Source organism: Pongo abelii, chromosome 4 (assembly GCF_028885655.2).
Source record: "Pongo abelii isolate AG06213 chromosome 4, NHGRI_mPonAbe1-v2.0_pri, whole genome shotgun sequence".
In the NCBI taxonomy this organism is placed as follows: Eukaryota; Metazoa; Chordata; class Mammalia; order Primates; family Hominidae; genus Pongo; species Pongo abelii.
Genome location: NC_071989.2, coordinates 98,565,776 through 98,585,376, shown reverse-complemented (window position 1 = coordinate 98,585,376; position 19,601 = coordinate 98,565,776). Strand labels below are relative to the sequence as shown.

General features: G+C 35.5%; 1 protein-coding gene across 10 annotated transcripts in view; it reads right to left on the bottom strand.

Annotated features, from left to right (window-relative positions):
• ADGRV1 (adhesion G protein-coupled receptor V1) overlaps positions 1–19,601 on the bottom strand; it is a 583,931-nt gene that overhangs the window by 314,780 nt on the left and 249,550 nt on the right. For all 10 annotated transcript variants that reach the window (XM_054555740.2, XM_054555742.2, XM_054555736.2 and 7 more), the window contains 2 exons: positions 14,643–14,885; positions 2,784–3,191 (listed from right to left, as the gene is read on the bottom strand). In XM_054555740.2, the coding sequence (XP_054411715.1) occupies positions 2,784–3,191; positions 14,643–14,885 (651 nt within the window). The remainder of the gene's footprint in view (positions 1–2,783; positions 3,192–14,642; positions 14,886–19,601) is intronic.

Sequence of the window (19,601 nt, the reverse complement as noted above, 5' to 3'; positions counted from 1 at the left end):
AATAAACATTCTCATCACACGTGTATTTGCAAAAATGTTCTCCACACTCATTAGTTGTGTTTTCACTTTGCTTTGGTGTATGCTAAGGGAAATTTTATTTAAACTGTATGTGGTCAAGTTATCAATCATTTCCTTTGTGGCTTCTGGGTTTTGTCTGATGCTTTAGAAAGATCTTCCCCATTCTAAACTGAAACGATGAAATGACTGATCCATGTTTTCTGCTACTTTCATGGTTTCAGTTTTACACTGAAATATTTGATCTGTCTGGAATTTATTTGGGGTAGAGTTTAGGATAAGGTTCAGCTCTGCTTTGCTTTCAAATGGTTACATCAGCCATCTCAACACTATTTGCTGAATAATATTTTCGACCCATTGATTTTTAAATAGCACCTTTATCACATATAAAATTTTCATATATGCTTCAGTTTTTGAACTTTTTGTTCTATTCCATTGATGTGAATGTTTATGTCTGCACCAGGGCCCCTTTAATCACAGTAACATCATATTTCAAATATGTTTTCATATCTGCTAGGGCAAGGTCCCTCTCCTTTTTCTTCTTTTTCAGGAAAGTTCTGCCCATCTTCACATGTTTACATTTCCAGGTAAACTTTAGTATCATTTTATCTATGTAAAAATAACCCCAAAACAACCTACTGATATATTGATAGGAATTATGATGCATTTATAGGTTAATTTACAGAAAACTGTGTGTCCATATATTGAATCTTCTTATTGCAGAACAAGGTATGAATTTCCATTTATTGAAGTCTATGTTAGTAGAATTTTTGTTTTCTTTATATATTCTCTGTATGAACATATGTAATGTATATTTCTATAATTATTAAATAAGTCAGTTAAATCAACAGATTTCAGTATTGATGTACACATAAAAAATGAATTTGAGAGTGCAATATATTATATCATTCCATTTTTTAAAAAGTAGTGACAATAACTTCATTTGAAAATAACCAGAGCAAAGAAGGCTTCAGCTGAAATAAAATACTAGTTATTTTCTTTTAAGAATTCAAATGATATTTTCTACTTGATTTTACAATTTTTTTTTTTTTTTTTTTTGAGATGCGTTCTTGCTCTGTCGCCCAAGATGGAGAGCAGTGGCACGATCTCAGCTCACTGCAACCTCCACCTCCTGGGTTCAAGCGATTCTCCTGCCTCAGCCTCCCGAATAGCTGGGACTACAGTCATGTGCCACCATGCCCGGCTAATTTTTGTATTTTTAGTAGAGACAGAGTTTCACAGGTTGGCCAGGGTGGTCTTGAACTTCTGACCTCAAGTGATCCGCCCGCCTCCGCCTCCCAAAGTGCTGGGATTACAGGCAATATTTTACAATATTACAATATTTTTATAACATTTAAAATATATTTTATTCCTCCAAGTATTCCCAGGTTATTTATTTAAGTATCTTCATATATGAGAAAATTGTACTGTTTGCTAATGGTTACTCAAAAAAAGTTAATTACATTTTCCCATAGGAGCCACTTTTATAATTCCACTGTATTATTCATGATAGTACTAGTAACAGTCAAGAGGTATTATCTGACAGCTCTACTGAAATAAGTGTTGATTCTTAACCAATAATAACTTGGTTAACACACATAACTTACTGAGAACAAAAAGTAGCAGAATTTCCATATATTTTCCCTAAATCATATGAAGTGAGGTCCTGTTTTCTTCCCTAAAATGTAATTACTGGACATTCTTTCTCTTTCCCTGGCCAAAAACAACTTGGCATTGTCCTATGCCATTGGGCCATTAGAAAATTCAAGTAATAATATTTTGTGGAGTGAGTTTTTACTGCAGAATTTTCTCTGCATGAAATAGCAATCGCTTCCCTTTGCTTTATAAGATGTTTGCCATGGCCTGCTCTTTTTACCTCTGTACTTTATAATTTTCTTTTCCATCCTTCAAGCATTGTATTTTAAGAGATACCACTGGATGGAAAGTATGCACAACTATCTAAAACCCCATTGTAAACATCTAAAGTATTTAAAGGTCACTATGTAAGAGATGTAGTAATTATACATTCATGGGTATGTACTCAAAACATTCAGTTCTTGTATATAAATATATTGATAGGAAATATCTTGATAAGAAAGCCCAAAGTAAACCTCCAAAGGAGGCTTTTTTTAAGTAATAACTTTATAGATATCTTTCAAAATTTATATTCTTAGGCTCTCACATCTCCATTTAATTCCATCATTTGCAGAGGTGTAAGTAAATAGGTTTAAAATAAAATCTGTTTTGTACAAGTATATACCAAATGGAATGTCTGAAATTATCTAGTCATTTCTTAATTTTTCTTTTCTGTGAAAGTTTTCAGTGCCCGTGAGGACTAAAGAACAAGCAGAGGGTGGTAATTTCTATTCCATGGCATTTAAACTGGAAGGACTATGTAGATAATCTAGTTCAAGTCCTTTTTCTTAATGGACTAAAAAAACTGAGGCTCAAACTACAAAGTTAATTGGCCAGTTTCTGGAGAGTCGCCAACTGCCTATAGCTTCCAACCTCTGGAGCCTTTTTTTTCATGCACTAGGTCACTAGGTCATTCTCCAAGCCTAAGACTGAGATTTCCAAAGAGGTATCAGTCATATCCAAGCAAGAGGACAGTGTCAGATATGATGCATTCTATTCCTATGTTCAGAAATCTAAATTTATCATAATTTCATAATAACCAATGTTAAAAGAGAATGTGATTTTGGTTTTACTTGGGTTTTTAAATTTACAAAATTTCACTAAACAAATTACTAATATTCACAAGAACTTACCTTTTCTATTAAATGCATCATGGCACTGAGTTGTTCATCTGTGTTTTCTGTGGCCACTTTCATGCTGATGGTATGGAGCACTCTGTTGAGAATATCATCATTCACAGGCTGATGTAGCTGATCTGCAAGCCCCCAAATGGCCTGCGAATCTGCATCTGAGACAAGGGTAATGTTGGCAGTCCCATACACTTTATCAATTCTGGCACCACCTTTTGGGTCAAAAAGGACAATCTGGAAGCGTTTAGGAAATGAATTTAAAGATCCTGTCTCTGGCGTTAGGATGACATCCAATACAGTGCTTCTCTGGCCAGGTTCAAAGACCAATGTGCCTTCAGTTATCACAAAATCCTTTCCAGAAATAGCTGGAGATATGATGGTACGACCAATTGTTTCAGCACTCCTCAACTCCTAGAAATTAAACGCCATTTAAGTGAATCTATGACACCTCTGATCTTGTCCTAAACAAATTGTTTCTTAAACAAATTCAATTTCTCTTAAACAAACTGAAGGGCAATGATGATGACAGTACTACCTAAATATGGGGTTTTATACTTTTCATAATCTTCTAAGATAAATTAGAGAGATAAATACATAATATACAGTGATGAGATTAGGAAAGAGATGCCTTCAAATGGACCAAGGAAGCAAGTTAGACCAGAAATGTCACTCTTGCTTCCATTTCTCCAATTGTGATTGAAAATCGTGCTTCAAATAACACATGTGGTAAAATATAAGTATGCAGGAAAAGGAGGAATATTTATATTTTCACTGTCACATAGAAATTTTGGGGGCAGGCTGGGGAGAGTAGAGAGAAGGCAGAGGGGAGGAGAGAGGAAGTAGAAGAAATTGGTTTCATGTTTACACTCAAATATGGAAATATCCTAAGGAGTAGGGTCCTGGACATAAATACCTCTGCTCTTTCTCAAATTATGGTTATTGAAAAGTTTTCTTGGAAAAAGTGTTTTGGAACGTGAAGCACGAACACTTTAGTCAAGGAAGAATCAAAGGAATGTGCATTTATTTACTACTGAGCCAAGAACTATTAAACTCCTAGTACAAGCCAAGTGACATACAACGGATATAGATTTGAACAGCAGAATACCTGCACTCATAGAACCTACTATTCTAGCAGAGGATACAGGTTGTACAAGGGTTGTGGAATTAATGATAGATTTTTACCTGAAGACAAGTTCTATGAAGAAAAATAAAAGTAGGTAAGGGAATGCAGGGTGATGGTAAGGGTACCATTTTATATAAAACTGGACAGAAGCTCTTGTGATATTTGAACAGAGACTGCAGGGAAATAAATGAATAGGCTACATAAGGATCTCGGGAAATATTCTAGGCAGAAAGAATAATTACAAAGGCACTGGAGATGGGAACCATCTTAGTCTGTTCAAGGAACAACCTAAGGCCAATGTGACTAGGAGAAGGAGAGTGCTGGATGCTGCTACAAGAGAGGTGGAGGCTGGGTGTGGTGACTCACACCTGTAAACCCAGCACTTTGGGAGGCTGAGGTGGGCAGATCACAAAGTCAGGAGATCAAGACCATCCTGGCTAACACGGTGAAACCCCATCTGTACTAAAAACACAAAAAATTAGACGGGCATGGTGGCAAGCACCTGTAATGCCAACTACTGGGGAGGCTGCGGCAGGAGAATCGCTTGAATCTGGGAGGCAGACGTTGCAGTGAGCTGAGATTATGCCACCGCACTCCAGCCTGGGCAATAGAGTGAGACTCCATCTCAAAACAAAAAACAAAAAACAAAAAACTGAGAGGTGGTGGATAGGAGTCAGATCATGTAGGCATGTAGGTTCATTATTCAAAATGTGGCAGGAAGACCCTAGAGGATTCAAGCAAGAGAATGACACATTTTAACATTATTCATGAGTGTTCTGGCTATTGTGTATATTAGGATATAGCAGGGGATGAGCATGGAGGTTTTTGCATTCGTTCATGCAAGAAACAGTGGTAGAATAAATAGGGTCACATGAATAGAAATACTCAGACTAGAAATACACATGAGTAGAAGTACTCAGACTAGAAATATATTTGAACGTAGAGTCAATAGGACTTTTTTGTTTGTTTCATTTTGGGTTTTTTTTCGAGATGAGGGTCTTGCTATATCAACAAGGCTGGTATCCAACTCCTGGGCTTAAGAGATTCTCCTAAGTAGCTGGGACTACAGGCTTGCACCACTACGCCCAGCTTAGAGTCAATAGAACTTTCTGATGAATTTGATATTGGGTGGAAGGAAGAGGAGAAGTGAAGGTAACTCCTAGCTGCTTGCCTAGATGAATGGGTAAATGGATAATGAATGGTGGAAAACTGGGGAAAATATTGTTAAGGGAGAAATCAAGAGTTATCTGTTACACATAGTAAGTCTGAGATGCCTCTTAGACATTCAAGTGATGACATCAAGTAAGAGCAATCAGATACATGGGTCTGGATCAGGAGAGGTGATGAGGTTAGTGATAAAAATGTGGAAATCCTCAGTGTACAGATTATATTTAACAAACAGTTCTATATAGTCTAGCCTGGGGATTGATTCTTGGTGGATCCCAACATTTACTGGCTAGGAAGACCAACATAGGCAACAGGAAGGAGCTCCAAGTGAGGTAAGGATTAAGAGCAGGAAGGTGTGGTATTACAAAAGCCCAAAGAAGAGCATTCTTCAGGAAGGAGGAAGTGATTGATTGTGTCAAAAAATGAAAAAAAAAATCAATGAATGCTTTTTAAGAGCATCTGCAGTGTAACGATAAAATAAAAGCCTTACTGAAGGAAATAACTCAAAAATCTAACGGCTTTAGAATGGATACATTAAAATATTCCCTGGAATACTATATAACAGTTAAAATGAAAGGATTTCAAGTACACACATCAGCATGGATAGTTCACAAACATATGATTGAACAAAACAAGGACCATAGAACAATACAATTGGATTAATTTCATTTGCACAATTTCCAAAACAGCTAAACCCAAATAATATATAAGAATAGAACTACTTAAAAAGCATATGAATAATTTAACATAAAATTATTATGAAGATAGAAATTATCTTCAAGGTGGGGATAGTCAAGGAAAAAGCAAGATGGCATCAGAGGGGTTCATAATGGAAAGTTTTATAATAAAATTCGGATACAGTTGAATTTCTGAAACAAGGTGGTGGTGATTTGATTACTATAAACTGTATGTATACATTTGGCCCGCTGTTTTTTGGCAGGATTTATTTCATAGTTAAAATATTTAAAGGAAATGAAACAATCAAAATGTTCTTGTGTTTATAAAATACATATAATAAACACAAAGAAGCACTATGCAATTTAAAAGTGACAATGGGGAGGCCGAGACAGGTGGATCACTTGAGGTCAGGAGCTCAAGACTAGCCTGGCCAACATGGTGAAATGTCGCCTCTATAAAAATACAAAAATTAGCCGGTCATGATGGTGGGTGCCTGTAATCCCAGCTACTTGGGAGACTGAGCCGGGAGAATAGCTTGAACCCAGGAGGCGGAGGTTGCAGTGAGCCAAGATCGCACCATTGCACTCCAGCCTGGGTGACAGGGCGAGACCCCATCTCAAAAAATAGAAAAAAAAAAGAGAAAGAAAATCAATATAGAAATAGTCTTTGAATGGAATAGGCAATGTGAAAATAAGAAGGAAAACACATGGTCTTTCTTGAACTTGTGTGCTTTCAGCTAGCACACATATATAAAAGAAAGTATTTGGAATCAGTTTCAAATTTGTTTTTAGCTATAGGTCTATTTAACTGAAAGATAACTAGAATAAATGTCTTCATTGTCTCAAATAGGAAGGACCAGAAATTGCTTCTTAACTTTATATCACAAACTTAGATATAAGCCACAGATGCTAAGGCTACAGTCCTTACATACAAAGGGTATCTATGTTACAGTGACTATTTTAATTGCATTAATCTATTTAAAGTAAAATGAAAATCAATATCATAACAGAATAACAACTTGATCCATAATTATTTTCTCATTCATGCTGGCTACTGGAAAAGAGAATTGTATGTCTCTGTCTTCTAGTAATATGCCTAGCACTTAGAGAACAACACAAGGGCAATTAAGCAACAGGAAAATAAAATAATACCAGAGAGGTGAAACTGTCATTTCCAATTATTTAAACTTTTATTCTGACATAATTGCAGATTTACATGCAGTTATAAGAAATAATAAAGGAGATTTCCTACACCCTTTACCCAAACTCCTTCATTAGTAACATCTTGCATAACTGTAATATAATATTACAACCAGGATTTTGTCATTGATACAGTCAAGAGACAGAACATTTTCATCCCCACAAGAATTCTGCATGTTAACTTCTACAGCTACACTTGCGTCACCCCAGCTCATTCCCTCCCTAATCTCTGGCAACCACCAATTTCTTTTCCATTCCTATAATTTTGTAATTTCAAGAATATTATAGAAATGGAATCACACAGTATATAATCTTTTGGTATCAGCTTTTTTTTTTACTTAGTATGATTATATGGAGATTAGGTTGTTATGTGTATCAATAGTATGTTTCTTATTATTAGTGAGTAGTGTTCCATGCATGGATATACCACAGTTTAACTATTCACCCATTGAAGGACACCTGAATTGTTTCTACTTTGGGGCTATTATTAATAAGCTACTATAAATGTTCATGTGCAAGCTTTTGTGTGAACATAAGTTTTCATTTATCAGGAATAAATGCCCAGGACTGTAACTCCTGAGTCATAAGGTAGTTCATGTTTAATTCTTGAAGAAACTTCTAAACTGTTTTCCAGAGTGGCTTACCATTTTGCATCCCATCAGCAATGAATAAGTGATCCGGTCTCTGTGAATTCTCACCGGCATTTGGTATCGTCATGGATTTTATTTTAGCCATTCTGGTAGGCATCTAGTGATATCCCATTGTGGTTTCATTTTGCTAATAGCTAATGGTGTTGAACATCATTTTATATGCTTATTCTTCATCTGTACATCCTTTCTGGTGAAATCTACTTTTGTTTATTGTGTTCTTTCTTCCTTCCTGATGTTCCAAAGTTCTTTCCTTTTTATCATTCCCTTTCTGTTTAAAGATCTTTCTTTAGCCATTCTTTCAGGGTAGGTCTGTGTGCAACAAATTCTTAGTTTTTCCTTCATCTGGGAATATCTTAATTTCCCCTTCACTTGTGAAAGATATGTTCACTGGATATAGAATTTAGGGCTGGAGGGTCTTTTCTTTCGGCACTTGGAAAATAGTGTGCCATTTCCACCTGGGACCCATGGTTTCCCATGAGAAATCTCCTGTCATTCCGATTGCTTTTGCCCTAAAGATAAGGCACTTTTCTTTCTCAGTTCTATCAAAATTTTTCTTGCCTTTAATTTTTATTAGTTAGACTATGATATATGTTATGCAGTGGTCACCATGGGCCTTGGGTGAGACCCCCAGTGTTGTGCTAGCTTCAGGTCTGATCTAGCACAATCCCAGTGGCAGTGACCACAAGAGTCCTTGAATCAACCCTCTGGCAGCTCCAGGAAGTTCAGCACAGACAGAGAGGCTCCTTTTGTTTAGGAGAAAGTAAGAGAAGAGAACAAGAGTCCCTGCCTGGTAATCCAGGGAATTTTCCCAGATCTTATCCAAGACCATCAATGCAGTACTTCTAGGAGTCTGCAAGAGCAACAGCATTACTGGGCTTGGGATGCCCCCTAATGCAGATATGGCTGCAATAACCAAAAATTTAGATCACAGCACCCAAGCCTCTTCAAATATCTGGAAAAACTTCCCAAGAAGGATGGGTAAAAATAAGCCCAGATTGTGAAGACTACAATAAATACCGAAGTCTTCAATGCCCAGATATTGACAAATATCCACAAGCATCAAGACCATTCAGGAAAACATGACATCGCAAAACAACTGAAGAAGACACAAAATGCAGATATTTCATGTTCATGGATTGGAAGAATAAGAAAGAAAGAAGGAAAGAAAGGAAGGAAGGAAGGAAGGAAGAAAGGGAGAAAGAAAGAAAGAAGGAAAGAAAGAAGGAAGGAAGGAAGGAAGGAAGGAAGGAAGGAAAGAAAGAAAGAAAGAAAGAAAGAAAGAAAGAAAGAAAGAAAGAAAGAAAGAAAGAAAGAAAGAAAGAAAGAAAGAAAAAGAAAATAGGCAGAGGAAACAAAAGAAAAAAGAATAAAAAAGAATGAAACATGCATACAAGATCTATAACTATCATCCAAAGAACAACTCCAAGAGGTATTGGCCTTAAAGGGGATGTAAAAGGAGAGAGAGAAGGAGAAAGTTTATTCAAAGGGTTAATAATGAGAACTTCCCAAATGTAGAGAAAGATATCAGTATTCAAGTACAAGAAGGTTACAGAATACCAAGCAGATTTAACCCAAAGAAGGCTACCTCAAGGCATTTAATAATCAAACTCCCAAAGGTCAAGGATTAAAAAAAAAAAGAATCCAAAAAGCAGCAAGTAAAATCAAACAAATAACATAGAGTGGAGCTCCAATACATCTGGTAGCAAACTTTTCAGTGGAAACCTTACAGGCCAGGAGAGTGTAGCATGACATGTTTAGTAAGTGCTGAAGAAACTTTTATCCCAGAGTAGTATATCAAGAGAAAATATCCTTCAAACATGAAGGAGAAAGACTTTCCCAGACAAACAAAGCTGAGAGATTTTATCAACACCAGTCCTATCCTACAAGAAATGCTAACGGAAGTTCTTCAACCTAAAAGAAAAAGATGTTAATAAGCAGTAAGAAATCATCTGAATGTACAAAACTCATGGTTAATAGCAAGGACACAGAAAATTACAGAATACTATAACACTGTAATTTTGGTGTGTAACCTACTCATTTCTTGAGTAGAAAGACTAAAGAATGAATGGATAAAAAATAATAACTACAACAACTTTTCTAGACATAGACAGTATAATAAGATATAAATAGAAACAACAAAAAGTTAAAAAGTGGGGTACAAAGTTTAGGTGTCAAATTTTTATTAGTTTTCTCTTTGCTTGTTTGTTAGTTCACTTGTATGTTTATGCAATCTGTAATAAGATGTCATCATTTTAAAATAATGACAATTATTTTAAATGGCAATTATTTTAATGGCAATCAGACAAGAGAATGATATAAAGTCCATCCAAATTGGAAAGGAAGAAGTCAAATTATCCTTGTTTGCAGATGATATGATCTTGTATTTGGAAAAAACTAGACTTCAAAAAAAAATTACAATTGATAAACAAATTTAGTAAAGTTGCAGTATTTAAAATCAACATACAAAAATCAGTAGCATTTCTATATGCCAACAGTGAACCATATGGAAAATAAAAAAAAAATCCCATTTACAATAGCCACAAGTAAAATAAAATACCTGAGAATTAACTTTGCCAAACAAGTGAAAGATCTCTGCAATGAAAACTGTAAAACTGGCTAGGCATGATGGCTCATGCCTGTAATCCCAGCACTTTGGGTAGTTGAAGTTGGTGGATTGCTTGAGCCCAGGAGTTTGAGACCAGCCTGAGTATCATGGTAAAATCCCATTTCTACAAAAACTACAAAAATTAGCCAGGTGTGGTGGTGTGCACTTATAGTCATGGCTACTTGAGAGGCTGAGGTGGGAGCATTGCTTGAGCCTAGGAGGTCGAGGCTGTAGTAAGCCATGATCACACCACAGCACTCCAGCCTGGGCAAAAGATTAAGACCCTATCTCAAAAACCAAAACAAATCTATGAAAAACATTGATGCAAGAAATTGAAGAAGGCACAAAAATGCAGATATTTAATGTTCATGGATTGGAAGAATCAGTATTGTTAACATGTTCATACTTACCCAAAGCAATCTACAGATTCAGCACAATCCTTATCAAAATGCCAATGACATTCTTCACAGAAATAGGAAAAATAATCTTAAATGGAACTACGAAAGACTCAGAATAGCCAAAGCTATCCTAAGCAAAAAGAACAAAACTGGAGGAATCACATTACCTGATTTCAAATTATACTAGAGAGTGACAGTAACCAAAACAGCATGGTACTGGCATAAAAACAGACATATAGACCAATGGAACAGAATGCAATAGAACCCAGAAACAAATCCGTACTTCTACAGCGAACTTACTTTCCTTTCCACAAAGGTGACAAGAACGTACATTGGAAAAAGGGCAGTCTCTTCAATAAATGGTTCTGGGAAATCTGGGTATCATGCAGAGGAATGAAACTAGATCCCTATCTCTCACCATATACAGAAAGTCAAATCAAAATAAAAATGGATTAAAGACTTAAATTTAAGATCTCAAACTAAGAAACTACTACAAGAAAACGTTGGAGGACACTCTCTAGGACATTGGACTGGCAGATTTTTTTGAGTAATACCCCACAACCAAAGTAAAAATGGACAAACGGAATCACATCAAATTAAAAAGTCTGCACAACCAAAGAAACAATCAACAAAGTGAAGAGACAAACCACAGAATGGGAGAAAATATCTGCAAACTACCCATCTGACAAGGGATTAATAACTAGAATATATAAGGAGCTCAAAGAACTCTATAAGTAAAAATGTAATAATCCAATTTAAAAATGGGCAAAAGATCTGAATAGACATTTCTCAAAAGAAGACATACAAATGGCAAATAGGGATAAGAAAAGGTGCTCAACATCACTGATCCTGAGAGAAATGCAAATCAAAACTACAATGAGATATAATCTCACCCCAGTTAAATGGCTTTTATGCAAAAGAAAGGCAATAATGAATGCTAGTGAGAAGGTGGAGAAAACGGAACCCTCATACACTGTTGGTAGGAATGTAAATTAGTACAACCACTATGGAGAAGTTCGGAGATTCCTCAGAAAACTAAAAATAGAGCTACCATATAATCCAGTAATTCCACTCCTAGGTATATACCCAAAAGAAAGGAAATCCTAGGGATATACCCAAAAGAAAAGAAAGTGTATCGAAGAGATACCTGCACTCTTATGTTTGTTGCAACACTATTCACCACAGTCAAGATTTGGAACCAGCCAAACTGTCCATCAACAGATGAATGGATATTGAAAATGTGCTACATATACACAATGCAGTACTATTAAGCCATTAAAAAGAATGAGATCCTGTAATTTGCAACAACATGGATGGAACTGGAGGTTATTACGTTAAGTGAAATAGGCCATGCAGAGAAACACAAACATTAAATGTTCTCACTTATTTGTGGGAACTACAAATTGAAACAATTGAACTCATGAAGATAGGGAGTAGAATGATGGTTACCAAAGGCTGAGAAGGTGGTGGCGGTGGGGCAGAGGGGGTTGAGGGAAGTTAGAATGGTTAATGAGTACAAAAAATAGTCAGATAGAATGAATAAAATTGAGTATTTGATAGCACAACAGCACGACTATAGTCAACAATAATTTATTGTACATTTAAAAATAACTAAAAAAGTATAATTGAATTGTCTGTAACGAAAAGAAAGGATAAATGCTTGAGGTAGTGGATACCCCATTTATCCTGATGTGATTATTATGCATTATATGCCTGTATCAAAATATCTCATGTATCCCATTAATATATATATCTACTATGTACCTACAAAAATTAAAAAATAAAAAACTGGTATTAATGCACTGCCACAAACATTCTCTACTAAGCCTATAACCGCAGGGTAGTATGTTTATTGGTCAGGGTCAGAATAGGGTGTGTGTGTGTGTATTTATGTTTGTGTGTGTGTGTGTATATATATATGTACATATACGTATGTGTGTATATATATATGTACATATACGTGTGTGTGTATATATAGAGAGAGAGACAGAGACAGAGAGAGAGAGAGACATTTATTATAAGGTAAGAAATTAGCTCATGCAGTTATGGAGGCTGAGAAGTCTCAAGATCATCTGCAGGATGATTTCACAGGCTGAAGACCAAAGGAGGTCAATGGTTTAGTTCCAGTTCAAGCCTTATGGCCTGAGAACTAGGAGAACCAATGGTGTAGTTCCAGTGCGAAAGCCAGCAGGCTTAAGACCCAGGAAAAGCCAATGTTCCATTTTGAGTCCAGAGACCGGAAAAAGCAACTATTCCAATTCAAAGCCTATCAGACAGGAAAAATTCTCTCTTACTTAAAGGAGGGCCAGGCTTTTTGGTCTATTCAGGACTTCGACTGATTGAATGAGGCTCACCCACATTATGAAGGCAATCTGCTTTACTCAGTCTACTGATTTACATGCCAATCTCATTCCAAAAAATAACCCTCACAGAAACACTTAGAATAATGTTTGACCAGATGTATGGGTACTCTGTGGTCCAGTCAAGTTGACATATAAAATTAACCATTACAGTAGGGAAAACTGGAAATTCCTAAAAATACATTGTTCCATAAATAAGTGCCCTTTATGAGTTATGCACTAGTGACAGCATGCATTTTGCAAAGAATCACTTATGAAGAATCTAGAGAACATATAAATAAATATGATAGAGTTGCTGGCCTTCAGATTCTTCTTTTGGCAACTTCAATTCCCCTCTCATCTGACTGAGCACATAAACTCACTTAAGATGTGCCTGAAATCTCTTTTATCATCTGGTTTTTCATTTCCAGTCCGCCTTCTTCCATTCTCCAAAGTAGTAAGTTATAATGACATACATTGATGGGAGAAGAGGAAGAATGAAACAGACTTCTATAATTTATCTTCTATCTTAAATACTCCAATAAAAAATACTCAAGTCTTCCTACTGTAAATCAACATACTTCTCTTTGTGCTATTTAGAATAGACTTTATTTCTAGGGTCTCATATAATAGGGAGTTTTCTTTTTGTTTGCTGAGCTGTGGACTCTGTCATAAAGATAAGTTTTACTGCCTGGCAACCTTTCAGAACAGCTTAATATCCACGGCTTGAGGCCTATTCTCTCATCTTGACTCATGTAACTGCTACAACATACTGGCCACACATATGTTCTGTTTTATGCACAGAATGTCCTGTTTGAGCCACCCAATGGTGACACAACCAAGCAGGTACTAAAGGGAACTTTTAATGAAACTGAAATATTAAGGCCCAAGGAGTCATCTGGTTTGGAATCTTGAAACATTGGAAATAGAAGAGCTGTCCAGAATGGCAGTTTTCAAATAGTGGGTTTCCTGAAGTTACATAAAGTAAGGGGAACAAAGAGAGGACTAAGGTGGGTCAGCTATGATCCTAACAATCATGCTTCAAGCAGAGTAGAGACACATTTTTGCTTTATTCTATTAGAGTTTCACTGCTAAAACAAAAGCAAAAAAATAAGGCTGAAAGGTATATGGTATTGTTGGGGCCAAGTCCATGGTCTGGTGACTTAGTGTTATGCAGCATTGATCTTCTGAGTCCCCAGATAGCCTCCCTGTCTTTTATCTGATGTCACCTAAGAGGATGGATGTGAAAAAAGTGGCAGTGAGGCTTTGTGAACACATGGATTTGAAGAAGTGTAAAGATCAGCTAGTGTTGGAGGTTCTGAAAAAGAAAATTTTCAACTGTTTTGGAAACAAAACATAACAAGATCCTCACTTTCTGCTTCTGGCCTTCAACAGTTACATTCTGAAGAAATTTTAACTCCCTAGAGATTTTATAAAACAGATTTATGTAAGATAGTTTGCACTGTATAATCAATCTTGTCAAAAGAGAGAAAAAAGAAAAGTCTGTCATTTTAAAACATGATCTGTTACTGATGAGTGAAAAGCTGAGCTGTTTCAAGGATAAAGCTTAATGTAATGAATAAAAAGTGAATTACGATGTTATCCTCAGAAAATAACGTATCAATTTTTCCCTATATCATTACTCTTGCTGTAGTTAAAGAAGAAAACCGTAACGTGTATGAATATATATATTCCATGCTTACCTGGGTACTAAAGTTAACAGACATCATTAGTCCTGTCCCAGAATCTCTGGCCACCTGCAGACTGATTAAAGTGGCCTTCTTGTGAGCCACTGCCAGCCGAGAACCCACAGAAAAATACACGAGGCTTTGAGATTCATCACTTTCTAAGATTTTAATCTGTGCGAATCTGGCGCTGTTGTTTATTGCTGCTCCAGCAGTAGCTTCATATAGTTCCACAAAAAAATACACTTCAACCTGTGGTATCTGACAATGAGAAAAAGGAAAAAAAAAGAACTATTACTAATATATTTCTATCTGTAGATAGTTCTGATATTTAAATATTGTATAATTCATATATATTTTTAGAGAAATAAATATATAAATCTAGAGATATATTCTGTATAATTATGGAATTAAATTCTTAGATTATCATGACATTTATTTTTGGTCTTTCTTTAAAAATACATTTACTTTCTCTGGGCAAGCTTCTTACTAGAAAATCAATGTCGGAAACAACCTATGTATACTACGATCAGCAAAAAAATAAATTAAATGTATTCATACCACAAAACACTATAAAGTAGTTAAAAGGAATAAACTGATTCAATGTTTTTTAACACAGATGCATCTCAAAATATGACAGTAAGTGAAAATATCAAGCTGTATAATGATATGTATAGCATGATACCATAAAAGTAAAGTTAAAACTATACAAAGCTTACTATATTTTATTAATAGATACATATTTATGTAAAGTTTTCTTTTTTAACTACCACACCCTGATGGCAGTTGCCTTGGGTGGAGGGTTTGGGTGGGGACAGGGCAGGAAGTGGAGTTGGAGAATATTACTGAGGAGAGGGAAAAAAATGGATCTTCAATTTTGTAAGGTTCTATTTTTATTTCCTTTATTTTTAAAGTGTTTTAAATAAATATAATCAAATATTTATAATAGTCAATTCTGAAATGTTATGTATTTTTCAAGATTTTCCAAAATTCAGTATATAGTCTAAATGTAGTCTGCTGGTTACAGTTTGCTCATGTTTCACCTTGGTTCCTTCTCGACAGTCTCAAATAATTTATTTTCTAAAGCCTGAATTCAATTTTATAACATATTGGCAATTACCTGTTTTTACTGATGATTCACTCTTAACAAAATCATCCACAAATCTTAGCAATATTGTTACCTATCTGGCATAACTCAAAGGAGCTAAGCTGATGCCTTTACAACTGCAGTGACATTGTCTAATTTGATATAATGTATCATTTTTACCTACCAGCAATGACCATTATGTTTTGTGACCATTTTAATGATAATTATTACATCATGAAATGATACAACCAACCCTTCAGAATTATCCAAGTGTTTATAAGTAAGTTATATCTTAGTTATAGCATAAATCAACTTAATCTCCTTTTGTTTTCTGAATAAATATTTAGTTTTTTCTATGGCACATATCATTCTTTACTGTTGCTGATCAACTGTCAGTTGATATTGAAATGTGGAAATAATTGTACTATGTCCACTTTTGAGAAACTACATTTGGCAAATAAAATAAACTAAAGCACTATCAAAGTATAGTAACTATATTCAAGACCTAGTATGGCCAAGTGAGCTTGAATTCAAAGTAATTTCTTTTAACTAAGGATTCTGGTATATTACATTCCAACAGAGACTTTTATTTTCTAGTAAAATATTCCTTTTTTCATTGTGATGATGATTAGAACATACTTATAGCCACCTACAAACAAAATAATATGTTATAATCTGAGTTAAGAAACATCTGAAATTGAACAGTGTACAGATGGGTGTCTACATATCATTAGACTAGCAACATAAAGAGTCTTTCAGTCTTAGAAATACTCTATTGAAACAATATTTCTGAAGTCTAATGAGAAATCAAGACTCTCAGATCATATGTGAACCTCCCTAGACTCCTAAACATGGCAGAGACCTCATAAGAGCCCATTCCATGTGTAATTTCCAGCAGGTTCTTTTCCTGGTTAGGTCAGAAGCATCCCAGGATGATCTTTTGCCCTAACTAGTATAAGATTATTTTTCCAGGGACCAGAACTGTTCAGCAATAGAAAAACCAAAGTAACAATGAAACAACACCTTACTTAAATATTTTTGAAAATATTTGCAACAAATATTTAAACACTGGATTTAAACAGATTTTGTGGTTAAGAGCCTGCTTCCTAAGTTAATTATTACCTTATACATTTCACTAATATAGAATCATAAGATAAACAATCAGGAAAAGGGGACATGGACTGAAATGCAAGAGATGAGTTCTAATCTTGGCCCAGTAATTGAATTGGGAAAGTTACTTGAATTCTTCATAATTCAAAAGTGAAAGTATTGAAAAACTGTAGAGATGATAATCTGAGAGTCAAAAAACTTTGAGTGCCAATAGACTGGATTGAGGTGAGGGACACTGCCATTAATGAGCGGTGTAATTCTGTGGATGCATTTGTTGTGTCTGCAATATCTGTAACTCTTCTACCCCTTGTGTTGATGTAGTTATTACTCAAGTTATTGCATTCCCTCGGGCTCCATCTCCATCCATTCTGAATAATCACAATACTCACCATCTCTTAGGAAGGGACAACTCTGCTGAGAGCTGTGCGAAGAACTTCTCATTCATTATTTTCTTTATCTGCCTCACAGCCCTATTATTAACCCCGTTAAACCTGGGAGGCTCAGGAAGGCTAAGCAACCTGTCCAATGTCACCCAGCTAATTGGTAGAAGAGTTAAGATTTGAACCAAAGTCTTCCATTATCAGAACCCTAACGCTTATACTGACTCCAGTGACTCCAAGAATAAGTTCAGTGTAACTGATGTCTTTCCTTTGACAAAAAATGAAAAAGATGGTGTTAGGTCAAAAGTCTAGCAATAATTGGGTGGCTCTACTAGGACCTCCAAATAATTTCTCAAAGCCCACTACAGCAGAATATATTGTCACAGAACATGTGTTGTGTATATCATTAGGTTTCAGTTTATCTGACATAAAAATAATTTGAACTGGATGAATAAAAAGTTCCCTTCTACTCATAAAATGTAAAATGTTAAAATGTGTATCAAAAGTTCACAGTACTTTTTAAAAAATATTTTTTCATTTTCATGAGAACATAATCATCTTCCACCTTCTCTCTTTTTAAATTTCCTCTTAATGAAGCTAGAATGTATATTAACCTTGCTTGTATGTTGCCTTTTAACAGGTGAAAAGACAATGAGGGAAAAAATGTCTTGAAGATTAGCTGCTTCTCAGAATGTAGAAGAAAACTCTATGATTTGAATATCATATGTGAAAGAGAAAGACGAGGTGTGACTAATTTTTTTCTCTTACCTAACTGAAACTATTTGATGATGGGCTCAGTAGCATTTCTCTAGTTAGGAAAACGAATATATACAGTTAGCATCCCAAGTATTGCGTACAACATTCTCTTACCCTTAATTATATATTCTGCAAGGAGGACAAGCTCAGAGGAAGCAGTCTTCCCTAACCCCACCTATACTTTAACTTTCCTATTTCTCTTTATTCAGCTTGCCCAAGCCTACTCCTGATGGCTGTTCTCCTCTCTCTTCTTAGAATTACAAGGTTAACATCTACTGTACGAGACAGATGTTTAAAGCCTAGTGAGATCGTAACAGTATTCTAATTCACCAAAAATTCTATTTGAGATAAAATGCACAATATAATTTTTAGTAATTCATGTACGCAAAATATATTTATGGAGAATGTAAAACCATATTCTAATTTTTGAACACCTAACAGTCTTATAGTCTATATAAACTATGCATAAGTTGTAATACTGCATATAACTGATAACTTCCATAGGAAAGGTACAGATAATGTTTTATAAATTTAGAGAATCAACAACTCCAACTAGAGGTTTCATGGGAGGCATCATGGAGAAAGTGGTATTTTGATTAAGAGAAAGCTATAGTTAAGAAATATGGAGGCTGGGCATGGTGACTCATGCCTGTAATCCCAGCACTTTGGGAGGCCAAGGTGGGCAGATCACTTGAGGCTATAAGTTCGAGACTAGCCAGGCCAACAGGGTGAAACGCCGTCTCTACTAAAAACACAAAAATTAGCCGGGCATGGTGGTGTGCACCTATAATCCCAGCTACTCAGGAGGCTGAGGCATGAGAATCGCTTGAACTCAGGAGATGGAGGTTGCAGTGAGCCGAGATCGCAGCACTGCACTGCAGCCTGGACAACAGAGTGAGACTCCACCCCAAAAAAGAAAAAAAGAAAGAAATACGGGGTTGAGAGGGTTAATGGAAGCATAAAAATATTTGGAAGAAATGCATGAAGAAGAGTTTAAATTCAAGTAGAATACAGTAAGTCTTCACTTAACCATGACAGGTTCTTGGAAACAGCAACTTTAAATGAAAGGACATACTGTGTGCAGTAGGAACTCAACTGTTGTTTGTATCAATTAGTCTACGGTAAAATTGATTTCATTATACAGCACATTGTTTCACATAAAGTTGCAGTTTCCAAGAGCCTATTGAGGACGTGAAGTGAGGACATACTATATGATCAAATGTCTTGAGTATTGAAATTTCAGTTCCTCATTGTCAGTGTGACAGAAAGTTTAAGTAGCTGACGATAACTCAAGAAAAGCAAAAAACAATGATGTGATATGCTAAACTATGAAAAAAAAGAGTGGGGATTCAAGGCTTTCAGCGAAAATATATTTTCTAGCACTACCACCACTAAGGTGGCCACAACAGCAACACATTTGCCTGCATCGACTTTCCTATATAGCTCTAGTACATACATATAGATCTCTAAAATCCTTTCTGATCAAAGAAATCAAGTCCTTTGACACTAGTTAATTGGCTGTCTTACATCAGGGAAAAAATCAAGACAGCTCTAGAATATTTGTTATTGCTATAAAGCAAGTATGCGTCCAGATATTTTAAAAGTAATATTGAAAAGACAAAAGACCAGCTTAATAAGACTATC